A 14,791-nucleotide genomic window follows, 5' to 3' on the forward strand; every position below is an offset into this window, starting at 1 on the left:
TCTTCTATTTGATTCACTCCCAAAGGCTCTTTATAGCCAGAGTGGAGCAAAGCCAGGAGCCAGGAGCCAGGAGCCAGGAGCCAGGAGCCAGGAGCTCACCTGTTTACACATGTGTGGCAGAAGGCTAAGTGCTTGGGCTATCACCTGCTGCCTCACTGGTATATTAGCAGGAGCCTGGATCATAAATAGAGCAGGACTCAATCCCAGGCACATGGGGTGTAGGCATCTCAAGTGGTGGTTTAATTTGCTATGCCACAATACCCATCCCTAATTCTTTTTGACTCTTGAGATCATCATGATGGGCTCACTTAGCCATTGAAACAATGCTTAGGGAGTGGAAAGTTTCAGGTTGTCTGTCAGTTTTTTTTTTCCCCTCTAGTTCATGGCAATAGAGTTTTCCCTTTCATAATACTTACTTTCTCCCTCTTATCTGTAGACACACAGCTACAATTTCAGTACGTTTCTTCCTTTCTCAAGGGACCGGAAAGTGGCACTGGAACAGCATCAAGGGCTACTGTTAAGGTCTAAGTTTGGGTGACTCCTGTCACGCTCTCATGAGTGTGGAGCATGCTACACTGCAGCCTTTCTGGCCCAGAGCCTCACATCTTGTGGTGAGAACTCTGAGCAGCCATTAGCACATATTGTGAGGATTGCATTGAGAAGTGCTGGAGATGCACTCCATAGGATTCCGTCTTCCCCACAATAGTAACGGGGAGCTCCTCTTACTGTCTTCCCTGTAGGGATTAAAACATATAGCTCCAGACAGGCTAAATTTCTTGCCACAAATCATGTGATAGGTACATGCTGGAACTTGGTCTGAAGCTCAGAAGTTGAACTCCTAATCTTACTGGCTCAACAACTTGTGTGCTTTAAAATAAGCAAAGTGTATTGCATTTTAGAAATGAAGGGATTACTTAAAAAGTTCCTTCCCACCCTCTTTTCACAAAAACTTACAATCCTCCATTTTATTCGTTTTGACAGAATAGAGGCAAAACAAGTCTGGAAGCATGCCTTGTGCGGAGGCTTCAAGGGGCCTCTCTGTTACACGGAGGGTGCATGGCACCTGGAGTCACAGCCTGCGTTTTCATCATCCTGTTTCATTTTTCTTTGGCTTTGCCCATGTGCATATACCCATTGGCCTAGTCCTTGCTCACACACAAAGCTCTCCCTTAGAATGGAAAGCTCCAAGGCAGGATTTTTATGCTGGGCAAAGTAGAACAAGATGGGAATAATAGACTCATGGGTTTCATTTGGGGGCATGGACACAAATCCCTTGTCACTGCCATTTTTCACGTTTTAACAGGAAAAGTGTCACATTGTCCCTCGGGTTCCATGTCCTTGACTGCTTGAGCTGATTGCTTTGAGGGACTGGGATGTACTTCCTGTTGTGAAACTCAGGAAAACTGCATCCAGGTCAGCCATATGCGGGGCTGGCATGCCTCCCCAAGTGTGGGGTGTGCCATGGAGAAACAAGTGCCACTGTGAACCCTCTTGCTGACCTCTGCTGTCCTTGGTCTGAAGAGGGCAAGAGAGAGCAAAAGAAACTGTGAGCTGGCTGGCAAGAGGACAGAGGTCTCAGACAGTGGGGGAAGAGGGGTGTGCAGCAAGGCTCCTCCTGAGGGGGGGACACCAATCCTTACAGGTGGAGAGGCTGACAGCCCAGGTACTCAGCGATAGTGGTGGCTGCCGTCGTAGGGGCAGGGCAGTGTGCTCTTTCTCACTTGGACTCTGAGACTGACTTGTGTGATTTGGTGGCAGGGCATAGAGGGATGGGTGGGGAGAGTACAGGGAACATGCTGAGCAAACAACAGGAGCACAGGATGAGAGGGACACGCCAAAAACAAGGAGACACTGATTGCTCTGCAAAGGCTCCTCTGGGCACCTTCTTAATGACATGAGGGAAATCATTAGTGCCTGTTTTATTTTTTTCATTTTTATATTTAGCAGCCTATAGTATTCAAGCATGATTTTTACTGAACTTGACAAATTTTAGGATAGTCCAAACAGGCTTATAACTCTAACAAGCCATACGTTAATGATTTGAGGAGCAGAACAATTTTTAGGAGGGGTGTGTAGAGAAATCTTCAATACCTTAGTGAGGAGTAACTGATCTTTGTATCCTACCTAGTAAGGTATATATGGTAGTCCAAGCTGACTTTTTCCTGTCTATGCTAAGCTTTCCTTATTGGTCTCTTTCTATCTGATCTAATTTTGGGGGGCTCCGGAGTGACCCTGATGGTCATTGCAAAAGAGGGTGTGGAGCCAAAGTTGGAACTAAGTAAGGACCAGAGAAAACTCTTCTCCCGAGCCCCGAAGGAAGCTTATTGTTCTTCTGTTTCTGAGGACCACTCAGGGCTCCTGGCTGTTGTTCCGATGACATAGCTCCTATGAGGAAGGATCTGGGCTTCTTCCATCCCATGTGGGAGATCCGATAAGGAATGGTTGACCTCAGAGTTCTCGGCCTATGAGGGCACTCCAATTCCCAGTGATCTCCTTGGCAGTTGGGATATTGTCCTTGGTGCCCATACTGATAGTCCTTGGTGAGGTACCGGCTTGTCTTATTTTGTAAAAATAATGAGGTGCTTCACCTACTGCTCACTGTGCCACCTTTCTGGAGTCTCATGACATTTCTTAGACAACACATGGCCAATTCCTGCTGAGATGTTGGCCGTTCCCGAGTTGTAACAAAGACTATTGTGACATCAGATGAGGGACTGCTTAATTTGAAGAAATGTAAAGATGCTAAGTCCTTTAGTTTTGAAAAGTGATGAAAATTAATTCCTGGAAGTAAACTTGCTTAGAAGATATTTGACATAGCTTCAGGGGTGTGTGTCTAGCTTTGTGGTTGTGATGCTCACAAACTAGACTGAAGAGCCTGAGTTTAATACTTGGTGGGCTCCTGACTCCAGCTTTTAGCCAGTGCATACTCTAAGAGGTAGTAGGTAGGGGCTCAAGTAACTGTGTCCTTGCCACCCACATGAGATGCCTGGAGTGAGTTCCTGGCTCCTTGTTTCATCCTGGACATTGTGAGCATCTGGGAGAGCGAAAAAGCAAGTGGTTCATCTCTCCATCTCCTCTATCTCTCTGCCTCTTAAAATTAAAATAGTCTACTAAAAACATTTCTAGAGGTTAGGTCACAAAAGACGTGTACCAGGGGATATACAAGGGTATATATTCCATTGATGAGCTGCTGAGTGGAGCTCTGGTTTCTGTAAATCAACATCACACACATTTCTCAGCTTTCTGAGAGGACTGGAGCCATGTCTTAGTGGTTCAAGGTAAAGCACTACCTAGTGGGACAAGGAGTCAAGCGTCACTTCCTAGTTTAGCATCTGAGTCATCATCAGAAAGCTTTTGGTCTTCCTTGGAGAATGTGGTGGGGCAGCAGCAACACTCCCTCTAAACGACACACCAAAGCTGGTACAGCACAATGGAGAAGACATCTCCAAAGTCTTTCACTGCTGAGAGGGCTACAAGATTCTTCCCAAACACACTGCAAGAATGGGACAGAAAGATGTCTAAATTACAGGTTTGAAGACACGAGCTGTGGAATGTACCTTTCTTCATCTTTTGCTGCTAATGGTTTCATTTGGGCAATTTCTTTGTGTTTTTCCAAAATGTCTGCTCTCCAGTGCTCTGCAAGGCCACCCCCTAGAAGGCTGTATTCTGATTTTATCATGGAGGAAATATCAAAAACAGGTCTCGTCTGAGATCTGGGAACTGCGGCTGAGAAAAATTTTTTTCTTCTGTGTAGCTGCTTCTTTTAAAAAATCTCAACTGAAACTGCTCCCAGATGTCTAGTGATCTTGGGAAAAGACTGGTTTCTTCATCATCACCAAGACATAAACAAGGCAGGACCATGAGTGTAACAGGCTTGAGACTCCCTTTCTTTAAGTGAGCTGTTAACAAAGCTCAAAACCTTCTTCAGGGCACATTCTGTCTTTACAGACTCTTTGGGAAGTCAAGTATTAAATGGAATCTTCATTAGCATCTCTCACAATCCAAAATTTTTCATCAGAAACAAATCTAAAAGCATCTCAACACTGCATAATCAGAGAAATAAGATTTTATGAATTGCTCATAATTTAGGAGAAAAAAGACCAAACACGGAGCCTTTATAATGAGGGAAATGTATCTAGAATTCTGTGCTTTTCTTACTTTCAAATCAAGCCAATCAAACCAGGCTTTCAAGAGATGGCCTGCAAGTATCCTAATTAAAGCACAGCCAGGACTTGCAATTGCCTTCATCCATTATTTCATAGACATAATGGCAACCGTTAGCCCAGGATTTGTTAAAAGACTCCATGATCCAGATCAATTCAGTCTGGATAAATCACAACACATCACATTACATTCCACATCCTGCGAGTGTAAGGCTCTGGAACCTTACAAATGACCATATCCAATCACTGCATCGTCCCAGTATTTTTATTTTAGCAAACTTCTCCTAATTTCCGGTACAAACCAGAGATCCACATTGAAAATCTCCCAGGAGGGAAATGAGGGACACTTTGGTTTGAAACATATCAAGTTTGGTGGTTAGAGGCAAGTGCAGAAGGTAGAGGAGCAATCAAGAAAGGAAAGAGGGAAAAAGGGAGACATTGTTGACAGAGGAGAAGAGAAGATGGACTTGTTTTATAAATATAAGCACAATTGCTTTAGCATTCACACCTCGTGACAATTTAGTTTGAAATATGAAAGATCAATTAAACATTTAACAACAATATTTTAGAAGTCTTTGCCTGCTTTAAGTATGTTCTCACTTACAAAACATCATAGGAACACTGAGTTAAGCTTATTCACCCTAGTGGTAGACTTGATTTTCTAGGCAAAGTTGATGCACCAAAAGATATTTCGCATAAAGTTTATAGAATTTGGTTGGTAAAGATTATAGATAGGTCCACATGGAAGAGAATGAACTGCTGCTCACTGCTGTTTCCTTATCATGTGTCATCTGAAGAGGAGTCTGCAGGCACTGTGTTAGCTACTGGAAGACCAGAATCTACTCACTGCAGGATGTGCAGAGAGCCAACCTGGATAAAAGTCAGAGCATATGCCAATCCAAGAAGCCTCAAAGATGCTTCCTAAGGAAACTCTTCAAGTGAGCAAATCCACTCGGATTAGCAGCAGAGAGCAGCTGTGGAGGGACCCGTCTCCTCACACACTGGCTGGAGTTCCAGCAGCAGGAGAGACGGTTCTGAGTTTGACATGACAACTAAACCCAAAGTAAGAGTTTTCATAATTTGTTTTCACGTTAGTAATTCTTCTTCTGTTTTTTTTTTTTTTAAACCTGGCATGTGAAGAAACTAGCTAGCACACTCTCACAACACGTTGTTTGGCTATTTATAATTTTAGGAGAAATTTAGCTGTGACATCAGGAACACTGGATGGGTTATGCGCCTTCATGGTTCCCACACCTGCGTCCCACATTGGCACATCCAGGTTCCGGCTCCTAGTCCAAGCTTTTCGCTAATGCAGATTCTGCAGTAATTGGGCAATTGTAAGTAACTGGGTTTCTAGCAATCCCATGGGAGGCCTCTAGTTCCTGGCTCCTGGCTCTGGCTAGGCCCAATACTGGCTGTAGGGGGTGTTTGGAAAAGTGAACCAGCAGATGGCAGCACCCTATCTGTCTCTCAGCCTCTCAAACACAATAAAAGACAATAAACATGAAGAGCACAACTAGACACCTACACGATTCCAGGCCATGAGTGTTGGACTCCGGTTGAAAGTCGAGCTTGAACTTAAATACACTGTCCTGTGGGGCAATGGGAGGGGTTCCAAGCAGACCCAGGTCAGTTACCTTGCAGCCTTCACATGTGATGCAGCGGTAGTGATAACCAGTCGCTTTGTCACCACACACCACACAGAGCTCATCCTTGTCCAAATAACTGGGGATGTACCCTGTGATGGAGACAAAAGGGGGAATGTGAAAAAAAAAATGACAGCACATCAAATGATAGCAGATCATAGTTAACGCACCTGGCCAGGACTAAATTGGTTTTCCACTAGGAGGTGATGGCAGAAAGCCTGCATGAAAGCAAACAGTAAGTATGTTCCAGTTGTGCAGTTCACCTCGGGCCCAGCATGCAGCATTGCTGTATGGGTAGGAAGGCCAGAAAGGCGGTGAGAGCCTGAATCTGGTCCAGTGGACAAGAGTAGAGACTTGTGCAAGGCTTATGATTCCGGAGCTTGTCTTTGGAAAAGATTAGATCCATTTTAGAATTATCCTGCAGGATATAAGGTTGAGAAAATTGGTCAGCTGTACAGTTCCTGGGTGATTCTTAGGGACTTCTGTAGTAAAGAAAGAAGTCTTCTGAGGCCTGGCCTTCCTCAAGGCCACACTAGAACCTATCAGCAGAGGTGACCCTTCCAGTGTAAGAGAGGCTGATTTATTTTCTCCTAAAAGTAGAGCATTTAAATAGAGTAAGACCATCAGTGGAATAAAATCTGGTAGATGTGGTATTAATGATACACTATCTAATAATGCTGGGTAGTCTGAAGTAATCGAGGTTCTATTCATGCAGGACAAATGCAGTTACTCTACTTCTGTCTTGGCAGCTTCCCTCTCATGCAGAAATGATGCCGCCAATCACTTCTCGGCCTTTTGCCTAAGATCAAGTGTAGAAGTGATGCCCCAGAGCAGTCTTGGATTGATCAGGCCAAATGCAACTTGCACAGATCAGGGTTTTTACCATAGATACACAGAGGAGACCAAGAAATCAACAAAAACAAGGCATGAGTGGTTGGGATGGGAACCAGGGAGAGACTGAGAAAGCAAAAATTATTGTTTCTCCTGATCTTAGCACCTTCATGAAATTCTTTGACTCAGTGAGTTTCCTTTGATTTTAGCAAAGATTAATTAGGTTGGAATGGCACATGCTTACTGCATATTTTGCCATGACATCTTCATAGGTCCTATTATTATTATTATTATTAAACTAGGTCACTGAAGGCTTACTTTTCAGAGAAAGAACCCATGCTGAAAAGAGAAAAATGAGTCTTTTTCATAATTTCTTAGAAATCACTTTACTCACACTTTAATTTAGAAAAATGTTCCTTCTCAGGAGGCAGATAAATGACATCAAAGTGAGACTAGTAATGTACAAGATTATCTTTTTAAAGCATCAGAGTTTTCTTAGTTTACTTTCGGATCATGCAAACCATGAGTCATCTGTTGAATTCACTTCTAGGGTTTCAAAATGTTCATTAGGTATTTTTTTTAATTTATTTCATTTTTATTGGAAAGGCAGATTTACAGGCAGAAGGAAAGATGAGAGAAAGGTCTTTCTTTCACTGGGTCACTCTTCAAATGGCCACACACCCAGAGCTGAGTTGATCCAAAGCCAGGAGCTAGCAGCTTCCTTCTGGTGTCCCACATGGGTGCAGGGTCCCAAGGGTCTCTACTATTTTCCAGGTGACAAGCAAGGAGCAGGAAGAGGAGCAGCCAGGACATGAACCAGCATCCATAAGGGAATCCCAGCATTTACAAGGGGAGAATTAGCCAATTGAGCCTTCACATTGGTCCTGATCATGAGGCATGTTTAAAAAGAGAATTTGGGGAGAAATTTAGGAAAGAAAACGAACTTGGATAGTTTGTGCATTCATCCAATCATCCCTGTATCCCTGAATTCAGCAGACATTTATTTACTATCTACAATGGGCTTAGTGCTAGGCCAGTACTTTGGGAAGCATTTATGTAAACAACTGAGTTGTTTCTACAAGCCTAATTATTCGTGTGAAAGAAAGAGAGGTGAAAATAAAGGAAAGAACATGAAGACAAGCTTAAGATCATTATGAAGAAATGTACATTAAAAACACAATGAGATATCACCTTCCACTCACTAACAATGTTTCAGCAAATTGAAATAAATGACAAGCGTTGATAAGGATGTGTTCTCATGTGCTTGTGTATGCGTAGAGATGGCTACTTCATACAAAACAACCCAACTGTTGAAACTATCTGGTAAAAGCAGATGTTGTGAGGAAAGCTACATCTGGATCTCACTCACCTGGTCTAATGCACAACTGGTCCCACACAGTGAACACTGTGGAGTTGTTCACATCAAATGGAGAATGCAAAGCTAAGGAGGCCAATGCTAATCTAGCTGGGACACTGTGGTTCTTGTCAATTTAATGCAACTGGGGCAGCATGGTCCTTGTGCCATTTGTTTTGGGAGAGGCTGTAACATGGTGTCGGAGAACATGAACCAGAGTCAGAAAGATGTAGGTAGTTCATCCTCTTCTCCATTCCATTCCCTGTTTCATTCCTGCTTGTTTTGCTTTTGGCATTAGTAAAAGGACATTGAAGGCTTTCTTCTCTCTGTAGCCTAACAACTTTGAGGTCAAACTGTTTGACCTGTGGGATTCTGGTGAGCCTTGGAATTAGTGTGTGGCAGAGACTCCTTCCATTTTTCTGATTGTTCACTGCTTTGCTTTATTCTCCTTTTTCTCCCCAGTTATCCTCTTAGTGGGTGGAGGTGAATACATGTCTTTAGTTCAGCTATCAAAGCGTTCGCAGAAAACACTACTTAAGTCGATGGTGGTTGCCTACATGATCATACTAGCTTATTCCACCTTCTAACGTATTAATCCAAGCCATCTTACTCATCTAAAGCAGACACCGCCTAGTGAAATGTCAGTCATGATGAACAAGTCCATGATTCTTCATTAACTAACTTCCATCAGGGAACATCATCCTACAGATGATGACTAGGAAGTTGGGTATTCACTGCAGGTTCCTAGATATACTGGAAATCACATACTAATCAGTTCTCCTGTAGAATGTAACCATTTCTTGGTGCTCTATTTCTGTATCTCCATGTTTCTCATCTGCTGATTCTCTAAATGAATCCCATACTGGTCAATGTACCGAGCTAAGGAGAATACACAATACAGAATTAGTTCCGCTGGTGGAAGTGGGCACAGAGGGATATTATAAAGTCAGTGTTGAATTCTATCCAGAAACACAAACGGGAGACGTAGGCCTGGAAGCTACGCTGTTCACCTAAGGAAGTATTCCTTAGTGTTCTTTCCCAGGTGACTGCTAAAGAACCTGGCTAATGCCTGCCCCTCCCAGAAAACAAATGAAAGCCATGATAAGGGGCAATTATTTCACATTGAGAGGCTTCCCTAACTCTTATTTGTACTGTTTTTTCAGACTAATAAGCAATGCTGCCACTTGATTAAGCATATTTTCATGAAAGCAAATCCCATCTGTTTGTTCAACATAGGACTTGGCAGTTTTTCTTTCTACTTGACATTTGGCAGTGTCTGATGAGTTGCTAATTATTACCTTGCACATGAAGTAGGTTGACATGGTAAAATATCACTTGTTAAAACATTTTTGGGCAATAACTTTATTAAGCTATAATTCACATACCATATAACTCAATGACCTTTAGTACATTAACAGAGCTGGGAAAACATTACACAGTCGATCTCCATTCAATTTTATACTGAACTCCCTCAATTCAGCCTACAGCTTAGACCTTTCTAATTTAAGCTTCTTTTCTGCTCGTTCTTCCCTAAGCCATTTCTTTACACACTTAAAAACCCTAAATGGCTTATCTTCTAGCCTTTTCCCAATATACTAATCCTGATTCCTTTTACATTTAATTCTTGGCATTAGGAACCAAGCTTTGCATCCTGTTAATCTTTAGCCCTGATAAACACTCTTATAATTCATCAGACCTTCCATTTGCGCATTTATTTATTGAATAGTGTGTACAAGCCTGCTCCGTGCAGGAGCCCCAGGTTCACAGCTGAAACGACAAGAGGGTTTTTTTGTTTTACTGCTCAAACTTCCTGCAGAACTGCTTTACGGCCTCTTGCTTCCCCAAAACTTCAGAACAGTGCTGTCACCACCCTCGCTGAACTTCCCTTCACTCTCCACCTTCTGGCTGGCTGGCTGGACAGCAGACACTGGAGTCCAACGCTTTGAACCCAGAATGACTGGGGGTGGAGCAAGGCAAGCAAACAAGAGCAGGGTCCGGCCAGAGATTCATCTAGAACATGGCATGAGGACTTTGGGTTTCCATCTGAGATCTTAAAGGGTAAAATGGTTTTGGATGGTTTCTCCTGGCTCAAGAATTCCTAAAACTTATTAAAACATACACAACTAATTTTTTAGGACTAGGCTTGGGCATGATATCATTTCACACTCAGGAAGTCGCTAGCTCAATTTTCTTCTCCCTGTCTCTGGAGTGGCCAACACAACCTTACCATCCACAGTCTGAGTTAAAACACATGATGATGCAAATTACGAAGAAAGCAAACAGGGGGGTATAATGAGTTTCATTCAGACTTGTAATCAAAAAGGTGCATGCATTTGCAGCCTACAGTGTGCGGCTAACTGAGGGCTTACAAAAAGAATAGGAGTTGATTTTTACAACTAGGAGATTTCAATGAAATCCAGAGTTCTGGCTTTCCATGAAGAGCTGGAAATAACTGAGACCAATCTCAGAGAGCAGCAAGCCACTGAACGGAGAAGACAGCTCCATCTCCCCACCAAGACACACCTCAGTGAGGCCTCCCCGGCACTGCACGCCATGCCCCAACCCCTGGACCAAACGTTGCTTACCCTTTCTCTGAGTGATCACTCTATGTTGTTTCAGAAGCAAACGAATATTTAACAGAATTTTCATGTTTATCAAAAGTAGGGAGACAAAACAAGTGTGCAAAAAACTAAAGAGAACACACGTCTTTATGAAAGTGAAAAATATCCTCAGTGTACAACACAGAGACATAGTGTATTTTGGTTGAACAGTGTAGTTAAGCAGCCATTAGGAAAAGAACTCTCTTTTTCTTTTATGGGTACTGGCACTCAGGTTCTTAAAAGTGTTGGAGTTTTAAGAATCTTGATGCTAATGAAATTGTTGCCTGTGTTAACATGAGGTACACGGGGTGGGCATTGTGGTGCAGTGGGTTAACCCATCACTCAGGCTGCCCAGTTACTCTGCTGTAACTCAGTTTCCATCCTGGGAGGCAGCAGATGATAGCCCGATGTCCTGCCACTTACACAGGAGATCTGGATGAAGTTTCTGGTTCCTGGGTTTGGTCTGGAACAGAACCTGTTTGTTGTGAACATTGGGAGAGTGAACCAGTAGATCGAAGATCTTTCTCTCTCTTGTGTGTGTGGCTTTTTGGAATAAGTGAAAATAAACATAAAACGGGGACATGGGTTAGAAAGCAAAATGGCAAAGCTTATTGGAAGGGTAGGAAAGCACAAACTGAAAGCACCAAAGGGAGTGAGAAAGACTTTGCTGTGATTTTACTTGGAAAATCGGTTTATGGCTCCGGATTCATACGAAAGCACCCATAGTTTTTTCATGACTTGAATCCTTGAGCAAAATGAGTACCTTTTGGAAAATCTGAAAATCTCCTCAAAATGGAATAAAAGGTTATAGCTGTAACACTGTGGGTTATTAGCTCTTTGGGTTTCTGTTGTAGGAAGGGTGCTCATGTTACCTGAGTCGCACCACCGTTGTCGCCAGCTGTGTGGTGTCCCTGCAGGTGCATTCTGCAACTGTGGTGGATGTCACCTTACAGAGTGTGAATAGGGAGCATCGTCTCCATGGTTCTTGCGATTGATATAGACCGGATACAGGTAAGCACACATGACAAAGAGAAGCAAATTCAGACCACAGACACAGAGGTAAGGATGGAGCTGCATGAGTGTCTGTGTATTTAGCTGAAAAGAGCTCAAGAGACAAAGAACTGGGGCATCTACAAAGCAGGAGGATTTTCACATTATGAAAGGATTCTTGACTTCAGATGTTTTCTAAATATTAAGCTCTTCACCACTAATGTAGTGGCTGTCAGCTGGGGTGATTTGGCCTCCCCTGCCAGTGGATAGCTGGCAACAGCTGGAGTCAGGTTTGGCTGTGGCAACTGGGAACTGGGAGGTTTCCTGCTAGCATCTAGGGGATGAGGCCAAGAATGTTGCTAAATACCTCCAGCATATAGGATGGCCCCACAGCAAAGCATTTCTGGTACTAAATAGTGCCAAGTTGAGAAACTCTTGTCTGATCTCTCTCTCTCTCTCTCTCACACACACACACACACTTTATTTTAAGAATGTAAACACTTACTTGAGAGAGAGTCAGGGAGGAAGAGAGATGTATTCATTGGCTCATTCTTAACATACCCATGACAACTGCTGCTGGGTTAGAGCTGAAGTCAAAAGCCAGGAGAGCCAGGCACTCCATTCACATGCATGTCAGAGACTCAAGTACTTCGGCCACCACCTGCTCCCTCCCAAGGTATATTAGCAGGAAGCTAGAATTGGGAGCTGGAGCCAGGAATTATACCCAGGTACTTGAATGTAAAATGCAGGCACTTAGCTTGGCTATATATATATATATATATGTTGCTGGCACAAATGATTGGGAACTGTTTTATAAAATAAGGAATACTTACTTTTGAAGGAAGGGGTTGTGGAGAGAGTGTGGTGCTGGCTAAATAAAGAGTTTGGTGGGAAGGAACTGAACAGTAATTGATGCAAACGGAAGTGTGCAGCCAGGGTCAAAACCCAGGAAAGAGCTGGTGTTTGTCCTAGCAGGCCAAAGCCTTGGGTAAGAACCTTGAGAAGGATCCCTGTGGCAGGTGCAAAGGGTGGGAACACTGCCACCAAACTGCTGGGAACAGAAGGGGTACAGAGGAGGAGACCAGAACAGGATGGGCTCAGAAAGGCTGGGCCAGCAGGGATGGTGGGTTGGGCAGCAGCTTGGTCCCAGGCTGAATGCCCTTGAACTGGAGCTGAGAAGAAAGCTTGAATTCCGCCCGTGGGAAGTGTCCACTCAGGGACAGAGGCCAGCATATTAAGATGGACCTGAAGCCAACCCAGGCTGCCACTTGTCTGCTTTTTACCTGTTCCCATAGCCTTGGATTCTATCATCTTGTGTTCACCAAAAGAGACAAAGGCATGTGCTTTAGATGAGGTCAGGGCATCTAGTGAAGTCCCTGACATCTGTGCCTTTGGCACATTCAGATAACTTAATTCTCAGAAAAGGAAGGAACATCAACGCCTGCCTTTGTCTGCACATGTGCCTGGATTGCAGACTGTTACCGCTCTTTGCTGCCATGCCTGGGTATGTCAAGAAGCTCTTCATTTAATTTTTTTTTTTGAGAGACAAATGTGTTCTGTGTTTTTTAAAAACAGTGGCACATTTTCTAGAGTGCTATTGTCACTTAATAGTATTTAGTGGGAGACAATGTCTCCAATACTCAATGGTTCACTGCATAGACTGATTACCTCTATGTTTAAATTAAACAAATGCAACTAGAGAGGAAGAGTGAGGGAGGAGGGCAGAGAAATGCTGGAAAAGTGGAGAGAAACAGAGACGGTGGGAGCAAGCAGGGGACACAGAAAGGCTGAGAAAGAGAAATTGGAAGTTCAAGTTCATGGTTGTGCAGTGGAATCAAATCTTCCCTAGTTTGGTTTCTTTTTCTGTTACCTTCACTAGACTGTCAATCCAGAGTTTATTGGAACCTGTTTTTATGGGGAAGATTTCAGAGCCACCCCATTCCTGACTCTACTGAAAAGTAATTGCAATTCTTCTCTATTCTTATAAGATGCCGAAGAAATTCCAATTTGAGATTATATTTCTTTGGCAGCTTAACTGTTTAATTCTTTGGATGTGGGTCACTTCAAACATCCCACAACTTACAATTTCCATTGTTTTAAAGTCATACAGAGTCAACACAGTTACAGAAACACACACACACACACACACACACACACACACACACACACACACACACACACACACGGCAATGGAAGCAGAAACCTTACTACTATGTGGCGCTTCTACTCCCAACTACCAAAGGAGAAACACACCCAGCTCCTTGATGCCCCAAATCAGGACATTATGCTTTGAGCAGAATGCTCTAGAACATGCCATCTCTCTAAAGAAAGCTGGGACACAGCAGCCAAGCACAGAATGCCGTGGAGGGAGAGCTGCACAGAATAGTCTCCCAGGAAGGGTTCTGTTTAAACGCGGCCAGTGGCTGATGGGCAACAGGGGCTTGCAGAGCAGCCAGATGAAAGCTGTTTGGCACTTGGAATATGATTGGAGTTTCTGGTGAAAGAGATGTCATGACTTTAAACTCTACTGAAACCGCAACCACTGCCACTTCTCTGGTTTCCAAACTTGTTCCTTCTCTCGAACTTCTGGGGACTAGAAGAGTGCAGTCAAAACTGACCATGCTGACTGATCCGGAAACAACCAATCATTACTTTTTTTTCCTGGAAAGACAAGGAGTGCCTATCTTCTGAACAGCTGACGGATTTCCATGATTTGTCACTTTCAAAACTTTGCTTTCTCATACTCCTTCTGGGATATGACAGACACCCTGTTCTGCATCTCAGTTCTCCTCACTGTGAAAATCACATTACTTCCTTCTTCTCTTAGTACTTGATGCTTTATTTTAAATGTGATTCCATGAACTGAACTACCTACCTTCCTTCCTTCCTTCCTTCCTTCCTTCCTTCCTTCCTTCCTTCCTTCCTTCCTGTTCTGAATGTTTTTAAGAGGTTCCTAATATTTTCCTCTCTTGGGTATATATTAAAACACTTAGAGAAACAGCGGAAACAAAACACAAAATTATTCTAAAGCCTGCTAATAAAGATGATCATGCTTGCTCCACAAAGGGAACATAGCGTTCCTTTATTTCAACAATGTGTACCCACCATGTTCTCCTTTCTTTCCCTGTCCTTGCCTTACTCTTTTTTGTCCTTTATTTTTCATTTTTTTTAAAAAACAAAATTATGCCCGTTCTCTGTGTACTAGAA

General features: G+C 43.2%; 1 protein-coding gene across 2 annotated transcripts in view; it reads right to left on the minus strand.

The window, feature by feature from the left end:
* The window catches only part of THRB (thyroid hormone receptor beta), an 81,901-nt gene that overhangs the window by 21,019 nt on the left and 46,091 nt on the right, over positions 1 to 14,791 (minus strand). For both annotated transcript variants that reach the window (XM_040965306.1, XM_040965295.1), the window contains one exon: positions 5,801 to 5,901. In XM_040965306.1, the coding sequence (XP_040821240.1) occupies positions 5,801 to 5,901 (101 nt within the window). The remainder of the gene's footprint in view (positions 1 to 5,800; positions 5,902 to 14,791) is intronic.

Source organism: Ochotona curzoniae, unplaced genomic scaffold (assembly GCF_017591425.1).
Source record: "Ochotona curzoniae isolate NIBS_2020 unplaced genomic scaffold, NIBS_Ocur_1.0 contig_1302, whole genome shotgun sequence".
NCBI classification, from domain to species: Eukaryota; Metazoa; Chordata; class Mammalia; order Lagomorpha; family Ochotonidae; genus Ochotona; species Ochotona curzoniae.